Source organism: Oryctolagus cuniculus, chromosome 5 (genome assembly GCF_051225735.1).
Source record: "Oryctolagus cuniculus isolate XC-2025 breed Fujian yellow rabbit chromosome 5, ASM5122573v1, whole genome shotgun sequence".
Lineage (NCBI taxonomy): Eukaryota > Metazoa > Chordata > Mammalia > Lagomorpha > Leporidae > Oryctolagus > Oryctolagus cuniculus.
Window position 1 is genome coordinate 45,482,158 of NC_142871.1, and position 18,197 is coordinate 45,500,354.

Consider the following 18,197-nt stretch of genomic DNA (forward strand, 5'->3'; position numbering starts at 1 on the left):
TTCAAATAGTTATTTATTAGTCATTGTCCTCTTTGTCACTCTCCATGTCACTTTTCTGATTGCATCAGCCATGATATACTTTTTTTATTAATAATTTATAATACAATCTTTAAAGAGCAGGAGGGAAAGAAACACTTGAAGTTCTACGTTGCGACTTACTTTAACAGTTCTTTCTCAATAAGAAAAGTGTAAATGTAATATTTGTCGTATTTCTTTGTATTTAATAACATAGTGTTTACTGAACTTTACTTTCTCCTTACTTACAGTGTATTGGATTATAAATCTAAATGTTCAACTGCGTCTTCAGTGTTAATTTTAACTATAGGGTAGGTTTGTTAGCATATGAAAAACATTGGGAAATACTCATCAGTTTGCTCTTACTTTGGTACCTGGAAGCAGAAACATATTATCTATTTCACTATTTAAAATTCCTTGAGTTGCATTTTTATACAATTTCTATTTGACATGTCACACACACACACACACACACACACACATGGGTGAGAGGGAAAGGAAAGAGAGATTTTCCATTCTTTGATTCACACTCCAAGTTCCAAAAAGCCAGGGCTGTGACGAAGTAAAGTCAGAAGCCTGGAACTCCACCCAGGTCTACCACATGGGCAGCAGGAACCCATGTACTTGACATGTCATCTGCTGTCTCCCAGGATGCTCAATAGCAGGAAGCTGGATCTGAAACAAAGGAGCTTTGTCTCAAATAATGTACTCAGATGTGGGATGTGAGCACACCAAGTGGTGACTTACCTGTTGCAACACAGTCCACTTCGATTTTAAATATTGCCAAATTGAAAACCGTGGAACTCTTAATGTAAATGTATTCTTAGAATCTGAGATGGCTTTGTAAAATAATAAACTTACAAAAGCATAGCACTTTAAAGTTTGGCATTAAATAACAATTACTATTCTCGAATAACTCCATGGAGTAGGCTTTGAAGATAAACAAGTATGGTAACTCCCTAGATAAATGTTTACATCTGTTTTCTTTTTATTTCTAGCAGAAGATGATCTTGTATCTTGAAATATTTATTTAAGTGTTGCTATTTTCCTTATTTAGCTTTTAAAAACTTTCCGAGTAGTGATACTTCATTGCTTGAAATAGAATTAGCCTTGTTTTAGTTGTAATGTAGAAATAAGGAAATGGTCACTGCTGATTGTAAAAAAGTTACTAAGAAAGAGAGACCAGGCATAGAAAGTGTACCATTTTTACATTTTAATAACAGAATGGAAAGGCCAGATAAACCCATTTTAGACCATTTCCAGGAAGAACAGAGTACAATAGCTGCAGTAGTTGAATTGGGCATGTCTTTGAATGAGCAGCAGCACAGCATGAGCAGACAGCTGAGGTTGTCACATTAACTTTGTCATCCATGTGGAGACTAATGGGAAACAAATCTATATCTGCTCTCCCATCAGGTAGCTCATGATACCTGTTCTAATTCCTCTCCTGGAGAATCTTTTACTAACATTTTACATGTGTGATACTATGAATCACACAGTAGAGTAATGCTCACTCATGCACCACTTTGCTAATGTGCATGGAGGCTCCTCTAGGTAGAGTCACCCTTTAAACAACCAAGACATTTTTATGTCTCTAAAAGGAGAGGATGGGTATCATGACCACAGGGGCATTTGAAAGGGGTATTAGCAAGAGGGAAAGACAGCAGAATATCAAAAGTCCAAATTAAAACAGTTAATTCCAAGAGCCACAGATATTGTAGATGGCACCTAAATCTGTGGAAAAGCATGTAACTCAATTATAACAAAAATCTGCAGAACTATGAAATGATTTGCAATGTTCTAATGACAGGGAAAAAAGAATGTGACATCAAATATTAATTATCAGAGCTGAACTTTCCAAACAAAACTAAACTTTGCAAAAAAAAAAAAAAAAAGGTTTCCTTACCCTGGGATTTTGCATTCTAGGTTCTGGAAATTCAATTATAATTTTAAAAAGTTGATGCAAATAAATCAAAATAATAGGCATAGAGAGCTCTATTTTTTTAGTCCATTCCACCTTGGAGGTTTCTGAAAAGGATTTGCCATGCAAAGGAAAGATACATATGATTAGGAATTAAAGGATGAATTTGAGCATGGACCTCTTCAGTGCTATTGGTAAACTTTTCAGTTGCTTGAACTAACACCTCAGATGGAGTCAGCATTGAGTAATAGATACAGTTATAAATTTGTCTATGCACAGTCAAGACCTGCACTAGGATACCTGCTTCAAAGGATGCTAGAAATCAAGGATTTTCCTTCTATCTCGTGTAAAGGAATGTTCCCAATAACCTACTTCTTACAATTGAAAAAAATGTTTTTTGAACAAACAAGTGTGGAGTTTGTTAGGTTTGGAATAACTTAGGCATCTCTTCATAGAAATCAGAACCTATAATTCAAAGTAAATCTCCAGGTGATTTGTATGATTCTTAGATTGAGGAACCACTGATTTTATGTAGTCATCTGCACAGATTATTTGCCTTGTGATTGTCAGCACCACAGAGCACTGGGCCAGCCCTCACAAAGGCAGACCCCACGCAAAGTGGAGAAGAAAGGAAAGGCCTCCACGGCTCTGATAGAGAATTCAGACAGTGAAATCTACTCTTGCCATTTGATGTCATTCCAATAAGCATTGTTTAAGTGGTTGGCATTCCTTCACTTCTGGGTATGAGTAAAACATTATCCCTACAGTGGAGAAGGGATAGTTAAGTAAACAAGTTATTAGAATATACTGAAAAGATATGATGTTTCATATGGGCTTATTTATAAGCCTCTAAAATGCTTTTAATTGATTCTATAATTTCCCACTACTTTGTGGTAGCCCAGTAGCAGACATTCTCTGAAAAATGATGAGGACATATGGCTTTTTAGCAATTTGTAGTTCAGTAGGAGAGATGTAAATAAATATTGCAGTACAGTATAAAATAATATCATACAATCAGTTATATTATTCTTTATTCTTATTTACATCATTGCATTTCAACTCAGTAACCTATATGTCATTTGACAATGACACTTTCGCCAGTGTGTGAGGTTATACAAGGCTCCCAAGCTGAGATGGAAGGTATTTTTTTTATTCTTTGAATGAGTGTGTGTAATATTGGTGTGAAAATTCTGAAATACTTCCAAGTACTCACCAATGAAGAAGCCATGTGGATATGACATATTTTTTCTGGCCAAATATTTTGATAAATGCTTTAATTTCTTTAATTGAAAAAAGAGAATTCAGGCATTCAATTTATTCACAATGTGCTTTCCACTGGATTTGTCTATTTTATCTTGATTGTCAAATGTATTTTGCTTTAACTGGTTTATTATGTCACCTCTGTCTCTCTCTGTCTCTCTCTGTCCGCATCACTCTATCTCTATGATATTAGCAAAATGCTTCCATTCATTTTTCTGTTGATTACATGTGATAAAGTTGATCGATGTTATTAATAGTTAAATAAAACAATTTGTCTATACTGATTCTTTTTCTTTTTCTTTTTTTAAAGATTTATTTGGAAGTCAGAGTTACACAGAGAGAGAAGGAGAGGCAGAGAGAGAGAGAGAAATCTTCCATCCGTTGGTTCACTCCCTAGTTGGCCACAGTGCCCAGAGCTGCACCGATCCTAAGCTAGGAGCCAGGATCTTTGTCTGGGTCTCTCAAGCAGATGCAGGGCTTCAAGGACTTGGGCCATCCTCTACTCCTTTCCAGGGCCATAGCAGAAAACTGGATTGGAAGTGGAGCAGCCAGGAGTCGAACCAGCACCCATATGGAGAGCTGGCACTGCAGGCAGCAGCTTTACCCACGTCGCCACAGTGCCTGCCCCTGATTATTTTCTTGTTGCATGTTCATTGAGTACAGCTCTCATCATTCTTATCTCAATCCTTTTACTTTTGAGGGGTTTGAATCGCTATTCTTTTGCTACTTCTATATATGAAAATTTAAAACATTTGCTAGTTACAGACTTTCTAGTTTAATTCCACAGTGATAATTATAGGCATTCAATATTTGACTATTTTATATTTAGAATGATTTCATGACTAATGTTTTGTATGTTTTCAAAATCACTTTTCTTGTTTGGCAAGATTCTTGTTTGCTTTATGTATGTCAATTATGTTAATATTATTATAGAGTTGTAGAGATACTCTGTATCCTGTAAGTTTGATTTGAATGATGAATTCAGAAAATGTCATGATATCCCCATGTAATTGTGCAAATAGGTATCTCTTGTTTTAATTCTGCTAATTTGAAACTTAGTTATTTTATTCATAAATATTGATTCCGAATACCTTCATATAGAGTCAAAATTTTATCACTATGCTATTTCCTCCTTTAACTAATGATTCTTGACTTAAATTCTACTTACTCTAATATTAGAATTATTGCATCTTTTTGTGTTTTTTTTGTTTAAAAATTTTACTGTATACTTTTTCTTAACTTTAAACTTATATCCTTATAAATTATGATCATTTATTATAGACAACATGCTTTTGGGTTTTGTATCATTATCCAGAGTGATAACCTTAGGCATTTAAGTGGAATATCCAGTGTATTTTCATTCAATGTAATTATTACATATTTGGGAATATAGCATTCATTTTACCATTTTTCTTTTGTCTTCTTGATTTTGGCTATTTTTTTTTCTTTCTAAGATTCACTTGGATTGATAAACTATCTTTTTCATTTTTTCATATATTGTTTCTTTGTAGAATGATTAACCATTGAAATACTATAATCTATTAAAATATTACTTTAACATGTCCATGCTACTGCTAGAAACCTAGAAAATCTAAATTCCTTTTTGATTCTATCAGCTAGTATTAGCAGACACTAGTCTTGTTTGTGTGATCACTTTGACTGTTAGACTTATCAGTGTGATCAATTGTGAACTGAAATTGATCACTTGGACTAGTGAGATGGCATTGGTACATGCCACCTTGATGGGATTGTATTGGAATCCCCTGGCACATTTCTAACTCCACCATTTGGGGCAAGTCCGATTGAGCATGTCCCAAATTGTACATCTTCTCCGTCTCTTATTCCCACTCTTACATTTAACAGGGATCACTTTTCAGTTAAAATTTAAACACCTAAGAATAATTGTGTGTTAATTACAGAGTTCAACCAATAGTACTAGAACAAAAAAATACTAAAAGGGATAAAGTATTACATTGTACATCAACAGTCAGACAAGGGCTGATCAAGTCACTGTTTGATTTTAATTTTTAATAATCTTACTTATCTATATCTCAAGGGGGTTTGATATTTATTGCACTTGAAATATGACTGACTCTTCACATCTAAGACTTTGTGTATTAGAGCCATTTCAGACATTTCTTCTCTCAAAATATATCTTTCCTCTCCTTCTATTTATTCAATTATCTCTATATTAAACCTTTGCTGAGTCCATATGTTTCTGATATCCTTTTCTACTTCTTTATTCCTTCTATGTAAGAGGTTGTATATATTGTTTAATTTAATTTATTTATTTGAGAGGCAGAGACAAAGAGAGAATATCTGAGTCTTCACTCCTCAAATGCCCCAAATGGAACAGGGGCCAAAGCTGAAAGCCAAGAACTCAATCCATGCCTTCCATGGTAGGGACCTGATTACTTTAGCTATCACTACTGCTTCCTTAGGACTGCATTATAGAAATCTATAGTCAGGAGCTACAACTGGAAATCCATTTGAACCATTCCAATATGGAATGCTGGCATATTAACTACTACACCAAACACAATACCACATCTTTTATAATTTTTAACTTCTCTCTGTGATTCAGTTTTCTCTTAATCTGAAGTTCACCAATTGTGTTGTTTAAATTTAATATTAAAGCCACCTAAACTACTTTTTACTTTTTTTTAAATATTAATTTATTTGAAAGACCTACAGAGAGAGAATCTTCCACCTGCTTGTTCACTTCCCAAATAACTTCAACGGCTGGGGTGGGGTCTGGAGTCTGAAACTCCATCCAGGTCTGCCAAACGGGTGGTAGGGGCCCAAGCGCTTGGGCTCTCTTCCACTGCTTTCCCTGCTCTTAAAAGGGAGATGGATCAGAAGTAGAGCAGCAGGGACATGGGCCGGTTCATGGCACCCATCTGGGATGCTGGCATTGCAGGTGATGGTTTAACACACTAAATCATAATGCCTATCCGGAGTTCTAACTTTTAGATATTATATATTTCAGCTCTATAATTTCCACTGGACTCAATATGGATCCTAACTTTTGGACATACATTCTTCAACTTTTTTCCCCTTTATTTTCTTCAACATATTGCGATTTTTAAAAGTCTTTATCAAGTATTTAAACTATCTGAATCATCTGTGAGTCTGTTCTTTTTTCCTTCATTTTCAATCATGAGGTTCTTTCTTATAGCATGTGATGTTTCAATTTTCAACTGACTGATATCATACAAATAAAAAAAACAACTGTGAAGATCTGAGATGATGTGATCATACTCATAGGTTGTCTCCACTTTCTGCAACTAGAAGATAAAGTTACGGCCAAACAGCTTATTTCAACAAGCATGTCCTGTCTTGTGCCTGGATCTTAGCCTTGGTAATGTTCATTCTGCATCTGGATTGCCCCTGGCTTGCTCCCTGAGTTTTCGCAACTGTAATTCTAATTCATGCAATAAACCTCTTTCTCTACCTTCAATTTCATTGTGCAAGACTGATAAAAATGTTTTTCTATGTTTATTCAGAATCCTTCAACTTATATTTTTAGTCTTCTTCTGAATTCATCAGCTGTCGTAAACAGGAAAATTATACATATTCTTGAGGATATTTCCCTCAAAGCTAACTGATTTATACATTTTCCATAAATAACCTTCCATAGGTTTAAGGCTTATATTCTTTTATTTTTTGACAGGCAGAGTTAGACAGTGAGAGAGAGAAAGAAAGAAAGGTCTTCCTTCCATTAGCTCACCCCCCAAATGACCGATATGGCCAGTGCATTGCAGCCAGCACACAGCACTGACCCGAAGCCAATAGCCAGGTGCTTCCTCCTGGTCTCCCCTGTGGGTGCAGGGCCCAAGCACTTGGGCCATCCTCCACTGCCTTCCTGGGCCACAGCAGAGAGCTGGACTGGAAGAGGAGCAACCGGGACAGAATCCGGCACCCCGACCAGGACTAGAACCCGGTTTAGCCTCATGTCTCAAGAAGAAACAGCAAATTCTGCTGGGTGATGACAATTTTAGAAGGTTAACTCATCTCTTTGAATGAGCTTCTTTGTATCCCATTAGGACTGGTTTGAGGACCTTTTTCCCTGCAGATAACAGAACCACAAATGCTCATGTCCTTTACATAAATGTGTAGTAGTTGCATATAACACACACAAAATTTAAAACATCCCTTGATTAGCTATAATATCTCCATATACTTTTAATCATCTGTAGCCTACTTACAATATCTAGCACAACGTAAATGCAATGTAAGTAGTTGTCAAACTGTATTGTTTGGTCAGAAGTACAAGAGAAAATGGTCAGTATAAGTTCACTATGGGCTGAATCATCATAGACCTAATTATATTTATCTATCTGCAGTGGACTGAATCCACTGATGAAGCACACATGGACATATGGAAATAGAGGGAAGGTCACATGTACTAACTTTCTGAGAATCATCATTGTTTAAGCAGATGTTTACAGTATGTGTGTGTGTGTATATATATATATATACATATTACTCAAATACATAGTTCTTGCTTATCTCATGGCTAATATATAAATATTTCTATAGTATACATAATTTTTTCTCTTTTATTAATTCTTCAAGATGAATTTCGCTTTTTTTCTCCTAGTACGAAGTGTGTTAGGAATCTGTGTTCTTGGAGATGATGATAAATCCTTTGGCACATCTTAAATGTAAAATGACAAAGAAATTGATGTAACACCACCAGGAAGCTGGATCTGTGGGATGTAAAGTTAGCCACAGGTTCAGAACTGCAGATATAAATCTGGTAGACATCTGAGTACAGAGTATAGTTTAAATTATGACAGTGAATAGCATTTTCAAGTCAAGCATTGCACACATACAAGTGGAGATACTCAAGGACCCTAAACTTCATGTTAGTGCTATTCAAAGAAAGCAGAAAAGTAACACAGAGAAAAGAGAATTGAGGAAGGAGATAAGCAGTTTAATTCAATGATCTATTTAGAATAAGAAGGAGGAGAGGTTGTACTTGATAAAATTACAACAGATTGGTTCATTTCTAGATTTGAGAAATAATTGCATTTAATTCTTTACAATTGGTAGAAGATTTCAGGCAATATCCTAACTCAAAAAACTACTTTGATAGCTAAGAAATAAAATGTCTTCTAATTAGGTTAGTAAATAAGCAAAGATTTCCTAGAAAATTAATACAATAATATAGTGAAGTATATCATATATATTATAGCAAAAATAAAATTAAAAATGAATATATTGTTGTCTTGACACTTATCAAACTTAGACTTAATTGCCAAGTGCATTCTTTATTTTCAGTATTATATACACAGTTTTACTTCTTGAAAAAGAATATTATTTGAAATAAAAGTGATCATAACACATTTCTCATATAATCTAACATGAGATCATCAAAGCAAATTTTGATGTAATCATATCACTGAGCAGAAAAGATTCAAATACTAGATACCACTCTAAAGGAATAATTCATTTTGTTGTAGAATAAATGTAACTGGGACTATTTCAATAGCACACTAGTCCACATACACTCTGGTCTAAAGGATTTGTTCTTTATAGCCTAGAGTATGTGACAAGTTTTATCTTATTCCTACATCTTATAGTCACAAGAGTGTACTTTTACTCCCCAAAGCTTAGATAGGCCACGTTCTTACATGGCTTTTTTCTATAGTACAATACTTAAATGACAGTCTTTATCTATATTGCAAAAATCAAAATTGGTATTATGTGCCAACTTTCTAGAAGTTGCTATCAATTGTGTTCACTCTGAAACAGAGATATGATTAGGTATAATTAAATTACTTTTATCCATGCCTGATTCGATAAGCTTTTGATAATATAATGAAGCCTGAGCAATATACACATGTATCCCTAGTTTCAAGAGGCTAACTAGAAACAAAGTAGGCTGTTTCATAGTGAAGTAATCCCTCCATTTCTCCTGCATGCTCTGTATGTATTGTTTTATTTCTACAGTTAGTTACATCATCTAATATTGGCACCTTATATATTACAAATTAGGAATTGACATCTGAAAATAGTCATATAAAGAAAACTGTTAGAATATAATGCAGCCTAGGTAATATACACTTTAATTGTATCCAATAAAATAGGGATTTTGGCAAATAATAAAAAGAATACTAAGTGGAACTTTTGCCTACATATTACTTTTTTTTTTTGACAGGTAGAGTGGACAGTGAGAGAGAGACAGAGAGAAAGGTCTTCCTTTGCCGTTGGTTCACCCTCCAATGGCCACCGCGGCCGGCGTGCTGCGGCCGGTGCACCGCGCTGATCCGATGGCAGGAGCCAGGAGCCAGGTGCTTTTCCTGGTCTCCCATGGGGTGCAGGGCCCAAGCACCTGGGCCATCCTCCACTGCACTCCCTGGCCACAGCAGAGAGCTGGCCTGGAAGAGCGGCAACCGGGACTAGAACCCGGTGTGCCGGCGCCGCTAGGCGGAGGATTAGCCTAGTGAGCTGCGGCGCCGGCCTGCCTACATATTACTTTGAAAAAATATTTCATACATTTCATTTTCCCATATGATGAGTCACATAGATGGGTTAACATATCATGATATCACGTGCATTTTTCTTGCAAACTGCTGTATACTTTGAAGCTAAAAGTTACTACAAACCAAGTAACATCTCTCTCTTCTTTTCAAAATAACTAAGTTGATGGTTGAATTAATTACCATTCCCTTGTATTTGACATATGGCCAAGAGAATCACAACTACCAAGTACAATGCAATGAAATAAGACTATTTGAGGAATTTTCAAAACTATTAGTCCAATAGCTTGTTAATTCTTTAAAAAGATTTATTGATTTATTTATTTTATTTGAAAGGCAAATTACAGAGAGGCAGAGGCAGAGGCAGGCAGAGAGAGAGAGAGCAGGAGAGGCAGAGAGAGGCAGAGAGAGGCAGAGAGAGGGAGAGAGAGGGAGAGAGAGGGAGAGAGAGGAAGAGAGTCTTTCATCAGCTAGCTCACTCCCCAAATGGCCACAACAGCTAGAGCTGGGATGATCCGAAGCCAGGAGCAGGAGCTACTTCTGGGTCTCCCATGTGGGTGCAAGCACCCAAGTTTGTGCCATCTTCTACTGCTTTTCCAGACCATAGTAGAGAGCTGGAGCAGCTAAGGCTTTAATCAGCACCCATATGGGATGCTGGCACTGCAAGCAGGTGGCAGCCTTAACTGTTATGCCACAGCACTGACTCCTCAAATTACAATTAATACTGAAAAGCAAGTGCCTACAATTTGGATTACAGACGAATTTCACCATGGTTTCCTGAAAATGATATCTATTAAAATATCAGCTAAGGAAACAACACACTATAGATTTGGGGTATTTAGTTTTACAGTAATATCTAGCTCACTAAGATAAATAACTTGGAAATAACCATGAATTGTGTATGCTTATTTTTTGCTATCATCACAGCATGCATTTTATATTATATTCTCACTTTTTAATTTAACTAAGATATATATTAAAACAGTTTCTCTGGTTAACTGAAATATTATAGAGATAATGATTAAATATATGTTCACTGAAATTATGACAATGATGTTGGACTTTCAGAGAATTTTTAATGAAGAAAACAGATTAGCTATACAACTGTGTGTTCAAAAGAACTGAAGTTCAAACAGGCTGGCTGTGTTTATCATTATTGTTATTAAATAATTTCATCCATGAATGTATGCAGTACATTGGTTAATGACATTATTCTCTCTTTCCTCATAAGCATAAGTTGGGTAGCTTATTAGGAAAAGCAAGAGAGATATTGGGAATGATAATACAAAGTTTTACCTGAATTTTTTACGATTTTTATCACTTCTTGTTAATACTCACTATGAAGCAATTACATATTTACAAAATTTTTATAGAAACAAACACACTTCTTTCACATTTAGAAAGGTCACAGATTTTTTCCCTCATTCTATTTCCCATATTTTATTATGAACTTCAAAGTAACTGACACATTTATGTGGTAGACATGCCCAAACTTTTATGCTTTTTATGAGCTGAGAGAAACAATAGCTTATATTTAAAATCTAAATATTCTCATAAGTTTTAGGAGTTCTATTGTTGATTTTCATATAGGTGCGCATTTTTTTCAATCACCATAACTTCTTTCTGTCACTGTTTTACTTGTGGCGTATGAAACAGTTGCAAAAACTAAATAGTTAAATGGTATAGAAACATTTCTCAATCCCTCTGAGCAGGAAATGGAAGAAAAAAAATCAGTACAGATAACTATATAACTTTGCCCTTTATGGTTTTCCTTTAGATTATTTGTTAAAAGGAAATTATTAAATTTTCATGTGCTCTGCTGAGCCTATCCTCAGTATATAAAATAAAAAAGGAAAGGAAATATCATTAACTGCTTCATTGCCTGTTTGCTTCGCAAGAATTCTGAGTCCTTTGTATTGGAACTATCTCAAACTGTAATACATAAGGATGTGCCCTTGCTGTGGTTTTAACACCCACATCCAAGGTCATGAAATCACAAGCTTTATTCTTTGCCTGCAGTCATCATGTGGACAAGTAAGCACAATTACAGAACATTTGTGCAGCCAGCTTGGCTCAAGTCACTCTCTCTCTCTCTCTCTCTCTCTCTCTCTTTCTCTCTCTCTTCCATTAAACAAACTCTCTGATCTGCTGCATCATTTTGCTTAACCAATATGCCTGAACACCTTCCTGGCAAATTTTAAGGTGATTATTTAAAATTTAAAATGCCATTAAAAGCCACTCCACTGTGCAATCTCATTGAAAAGAGTGGATTATAGAGATGCAGAGATGTGTAAACTAAGTAAGGCATGCAAGTCCTTGGGAAGGTGTGCCTACTTTTCTCACATGGAGGCAAAGCAATCCTGTCTGTGTCCCCGCTAGTGCCACCTGAACAATTTATTTTCATTGGTCACGGCACCTTCCTGAAAGGACTGCTTACTTCCAAGGGTGTGGAGGATGACTGCCTTGCAAGAATCTCAGAAACACTATCCATCAGGGCAGAGTTTCCAAGCCACAGAGAGGACTTGCCTAATACACAATCATAAAACCACTTATCTCAGAATGATTGGTTCTTTCTAGTTCAATAATATCACCTTATTATTTTATACTTCATGTCTGTTATTAAATAAAAGCCACTAAGATTATTCCTAACTGACAATAAGCCATGCATCATAGTAAATAATAGAATACTCAAAATGCTCTGCAAAGCTCTTATATGCTATATTATAAGCATGTATTGCATGTTTTACAAGCAATAAAGCATGAAACTACATGAATAATTTGTTTTTTTTTTCTTTTCTTTTTGTTTTATTTAGCTCTTGCAGTCTTAAAATGTATGATCATCTCTAGGTTTTAATAATATCAACATCTTTGTAGGGGTGTTCTGTTGTAATGAAGGGGAAAAAGAAAATTTAATATTTTTTCTTTTAAATTTAATATGATGACATACAAGTTTGAAACTCTTGAGTCAATATTTACCACTACCTTGACTAGATTGTCTCATTTTTAAATTTTGCTTCAATAGAAGAATAAAACTTGTTTTAGATATCTAACAGTTACTCTATATCAATAGTGAAATATTCATGTTAAAATATAATAGCAATATATATGCACACAAAGTACAAAAAACTCTGAATGAAAAACAAAATATTTTAAGTCCTTTCTAAGCTTCTTCAGAATAAAGTATTTATTTTAATAATTTCTGTGTTAAATCATTTTTCTGATAACATTATTTTTCAAATAAAATCCATTGATAGTTTGAATCATGGCATTGTTATTTAGACCCATCCAGGAAAACACTTAATGGAGAAGTAAATAATCTACATCATTTCAAATCTTATGTGATTTTATCTCTGAAATATTTCCAATTCTGTTAAGAAATTTCTCACTGATAAAGATTTAAAAGCAGAGTACATGGTCACTAAATAATCAATATTTTATACTAGTTTTGCTTTTAAAATATTCTTTCTTGTAACACAAACATATCTTCAATGACAGAAATGCAGATATATAAATCAAAACACTATTCAATTTATCTCCATGCAAGGTGCATCTACGTGACAAGAGTAGGGTGAGAATCTGGCTTAGAAAACATTCGTTAACACACTACTGATGACTCAAGCAAATCAGTTGGTAAATTACCTTTGAGAGGTCCCCAGCCTCCAAATAGAAGCAGATAACAAATACGTTCCACGTAACCCAGAGGACCAGCCAGACGGCATACTGTAGAGAAGCAAGAGAGAAATAACATATTATTAATCTGGAATCAGTTCACTAAGATTGAAATAGAACTTGAACATTTGAATTCCCGAAACATAAGACCAGTGGGAAATATTAGATATTCCTCCTTTTTTAGGAACTAAATTAGATGGACATTTATTTATTTGTTCAATTGTTCCCGGTTTTGGATCCTTTTATTGTTACTACTTCAATCTGCTTAAGGATAATTCCCAGGTTTTAAGACAAAAGAAATAATAACGTACATTTCTGCTTTAAGCTGGAATGATTTTAGTATCTAAATATCTAAAAATTTGATGCTTCAATAGATGTATTACATACATCCCAAAGGAAATCCACATATTTGTCCAATAAAACCTCTCCATATAGGATGATATTCAACCTTTCTCTAAATTACCCAGGGACATCTTCAAATCAGTCCTCATGCCTGTTAGATGTTACCTCTTTCTGTCTTTGGTATTTTATTTTAATTTCCATATTCACTTTTTATTTTGTCATTTTACAATAACTCATCTAGCCATTATCTTTAATTTTATTTTGTCTATTTAGTGTACCTTCTTATATAATGACACTTTTCTTGCCAAGACAATCTTCTGATTGGTCAACAAAATTCATTAAGCCCCTACAAGGCAACATGCTAGGAAGATGTTGCATATACAAAGACCAATGTTTAATTCTCCCTGAATCCAAGTCAAGTGAGGGAGATAGACAAGAAAATAGATTTTTATAAAAGAATCGTAAAAAAGATATATGACATATAGTATGAGCCCAATGAAGGAAGTGAAGGGTTCAAAACTTAACAGAAGAAATGTAATACATTTCAGAAATGGTGAATCAACCTTAAAGACAACTAAATAGAAGTATGACAAGTAGGAAGATTTATGGTGGGAGTGTACTGTAAAAGTAAACAGCAAATATGAGCTTTTTAAAAATGAAACAAGAGGATAAAGTGTCACCGCTTGTTAAAAAAGCCAGTAACTCCAACAATCTTTTTTTTTTTTTTTTTGACAGGCAGGGTGGATAGTGAGAGAGAGAGACAGAGAGAAAGGTCTTCCTTTTGCCGTTGGTTCACCCTCCAATGGCTGTTCCCAAGGCAGGAGCCAGGTGCTTCTCCTGGTCTCCCATGGGGTGCAGGGCCCAAGCACTTGGGCCATCCTCCACTGCCTTCCTGGGCCACAGCAGAGAGCTGGCCTGGAAGAGGGGCAACCGGGACAGAATCCGGCGCCCCGACCGGGACTAGAACCCAGTGTGCCAGCGCTGCTAGGTGGAGGATTAGCCTAGTGAGCCGCAGCGCTGGCCTCCAATCCTTTTTTACAGTGAATTTCAAACCTTTATTTTATGGTTCAAGAATCTCTATGATCTTGGATAATACTAGTTTCTGAGACCCATGATTCATTCAGTTCATTCTTATAAGTCATCCTGAATCAGACACATTGATAACTTGTTATTATGTGTACATAATTATGTGTACATAAAAAGCTATTCTCCACTTCTGTGGCTTTTTGTGCATTTTCATTCATCTCTGAATAATTTTTATTTCCCCTAGATATAACTATCACTATTTTATTTCAAAGCTCAATCCAAATATCACCTCCAGAGTGGTACCCAATACAGATTGGCTAAAACCTACTTAGTGCTTGTAGAACTAGCACTAGAACAAGATACTGCTTGTTCTAATTTAATTCCAAATGTTTATCTAATATTTGGCATACTATCTTCAAAGCACAATGATAAACTCTTGAATAAAAGGTAGTTTTTTGTTGTTTTTATCTCTAAGTTACTGAGTACTTTGCATAAACATTCTAAGAATATCTGTAAATCAATTAATGGATCAGTAGAAACGTGGATATTTATTATTTTCAGGTACAGAACACATTCATTATTCTGGACCTGGATTTTATGCGAGTAATGTGACCATTCAAGTAGGGAGAGGAGAGAGAGCCCTACATGGAAAGTTTATGTAACAATAAATGGTGATTCAACTGTTTCCCAAAGGTGGTGATTTCATCTAATTGCTCAGTATGGTATAAAGTACGTTGCTCAGTACAGTATAATGGGAGACAAAGCTAACTTCTCCAAGACAAAACAAAGCCTTGAGAGCTGTATGAGGTAAGGGCTGGCACTGAAGACGGGATCTGGAAACCGAGAAGTCTACAGCAAGAGAGGAAATCTGAGTTACGGAACGGTGAACTAAGGAGATGTTTAAGATTGTTCAGTGTTGTAAAATATAAATTTATCTCATTCTTTAAAAAACTACATGTACACATATTTGGTTGCTTCACAGATTAGGATTGTATTAGGTGGGTCCTACACTAAAGGTAGTTATAAAAAGGGGGTCTACCTGTTTCAATCACTTGGTATAAGTGAAAAAGAAAGAAAAGGGGCCAGGGAGAAATAGAGATGGTCACAATAGAGTTCGAGGCAGATATAGATATAGATTATAATGTTTTATCATGTATTATCTTCACAGTGACACCTCTGTTCATAATTACTTGATTTAGAATGGAGAGCTACATAAATACTATTCATTAAATGACAAAGTGCTAGTGTAGTAAAATATTTAGCAAGACATAAGTAAAGACACTGTATTATATATATCAACTATTTCAGAAAATCTGTCACTGGTAGGCATGCTGCTTTGATAGGACATTAAAGAATGTCAATAATGGGGCCGGCGCCGCGGCTCACTAGGCTAATCCTCCGCCTAGCGGCGCCGGCACACCGGGTTCTAGTCCCGGTCGGGGCGCCGGATTCTGTCCCGGTTGCCCCTCTTCCAGGCCAGCCCTCTGCTGTGGCCAGGGAGTGCAGTGGAGGATGGCCCAGGTGCTTGGGCCCTGCACCCCATGGGAGACCAGGAAAAGCACCTGGCTCCTGGCTCCTGCCATCGGATCAGCGCGGTGCGCCGGCCGCAGCGCGCCGGCCGCGGCGGCCATTGGAGGGTGAACCAACGGCAAAAGGAAGACCTTTCTCTCTGTCTCTCTCTCTCACTGTCCACTCTGCCTGTCAACAAAATAAAAAATAAAAATAAAAAAAAAAAAGAATGTCAATAATGTAGCTTTTCTTCTTCCCAACTGAAATTATTTTTAAAGCTCATTAAATGCTAAAAATGTAAATTTTACATTTAAGCACATGCACAAATGTAAGTAAGTAATTAATGGCTAAAGTAATTTGAAGATTCAAAATTCTTATTGTATACTCAAAATATATTGTTTGAGTGGAAACCACACCAGGTATACCACATAGATGCAGATAACATTTTTAGCATTTAATGAGCTTTGGTTAAAAATCTCGCTGAATCTTTGTTTTAATCACTAAAATTAATACCTTTATAGAAAGACAGGTAAGATAGTGTATAATATACAAATAAATAGCATATGAAGATTAAAAACTTGGGGAACATAATATCTGGTTCTGTCACTTGAGAGCTCTGTACCTATACTCAAGTCACATGGTCTCACTAAATATTGGTTTCTTCAAATGTGTGATGCATTAATAATAGCAAACTCACAGGGCTTACATGAGAATAAAATGATAGAATATTTGAAGGTATACAATATTTGAGTTTCCAATCACATGTTGTTAATTTATTATAATTGTATATTAAATCCTCATCTCTCAAAAGTTTTATTCCAGCCGGCGCCGTGGCTCAATAGGCTAATCCTCCACCTTGCGGCGCCGGCACACCGGGTTCTAGTCCCGGTCGGGGCGCCGGATTCTGTCCCGGTTGCCCCTCTTCCAGGCCAGCTCTCTGCTATGGCCAGGGAGTGCAGTGGAGGATGGCCCAGGTGCTTGGGCCCTGCACCCCATGGGAGACCAGGAAAAGCACCTGGCTCCTGGCTCCTGCCAGGATCAGCGCGGTGCGCCGGCTGCAGCGGCGGCCATTGGAGGGTGAACCAACGGCAAAAGGAAGACCTTTCTCTCTCTGTCTCTCTCTCACTGTCCACTCTGCCTGTCAAAAAAAAAAAAAAATAAATAAAAAAAAAAAAACATTTAAAAAAAAGTTTTATTCCTTGGGAATAAAAAGTAAATATATACTTCCACATTAACTTGTATGGGGCATTCTCCCATACAACTGAACTGGAAGCAACTTGTTCTTTATTGCAACATTGTCTTCCTTAGAATAAGATTTTATATAATACATATTAATACCACTAGGTATTTTGTGAAACAAACCTTTCTTCATATGTGGTTATTAAAACAATAATTTGTTAGCTCTAATTTAGAATATAACATAAGTATAAAGCATTTGCATATAAATATATTTTAAAGTTTTATTAATTTCAAAAGCAGAGTTACAGAGACAGAGGGACAAAGAGAGATATCTTCCATCCACTGATTCACACCCCAAATGTCCACAATGGGCAGGGCTGAAGCTAGGAGTCCATAACTCCAATCAGCTATCCCACATGAGTAGCAGGGGCCTATGCACTTGTGCCATTATCTGTTACTTTCCCAGGCACATTAGCAGGGAGCTGGATAAGAAGTGGAGCAGCAGAGACTTGAAATGGTGCTCATATGGGATGCCAGTGTTGCAGGTGGTGGTTAAATCCACTGTGCCACAATGCTGGCCATGCACTTATATGCCATTTTTCCCCTTATGTAATTTTATTTTTTTATTTTTAACATGCATAACAATTATACATATTTGTGAGGTACCCTGTGATATTTCTGTACAACATCGTGTGAAATCCAGTCAGGGTGAAAATATCTATCTCCTCAAACATTTAAATCTTCTCCATGGTGAAACATTGAACAGTCTTTTTATTTTATAATTTTTA

The 18,197-nt window shown here is 35.9% G+C and overlaps 1 protein-coding gene across 9 annotated transcripts in view; it reads right to left on the reverse strand.

The window, feature by feature from the left end:
- The window catches only part of NKAIN2 (sodium/potassium transporting ATPase interacting 2), a 1,166,031-nt gene that overhangs the window by 516,449 nt on the left and 631,385 nt on the right, over positions 1 to 18,197 (reverse strand). For all 9 annotated transcript variants that reach the window (XR_011388540.2, XR_011388541.2, XR_011388542.2 and 6 more), the window contains one exon: positions 13,324 to 13,404. Coding sequence is in view for 2 of the 9 variants with exons in the window: in XM_089333709.1 (XP_089189835.1) it covers positions 13,324 to 13,404 (81 nt within the window). In the remaining 7 variants the exon portion in view is untranslated. The remainder of the gene's footprint in view (positions 1 to 13,323; positions 13,405 to 18,197) is intronic.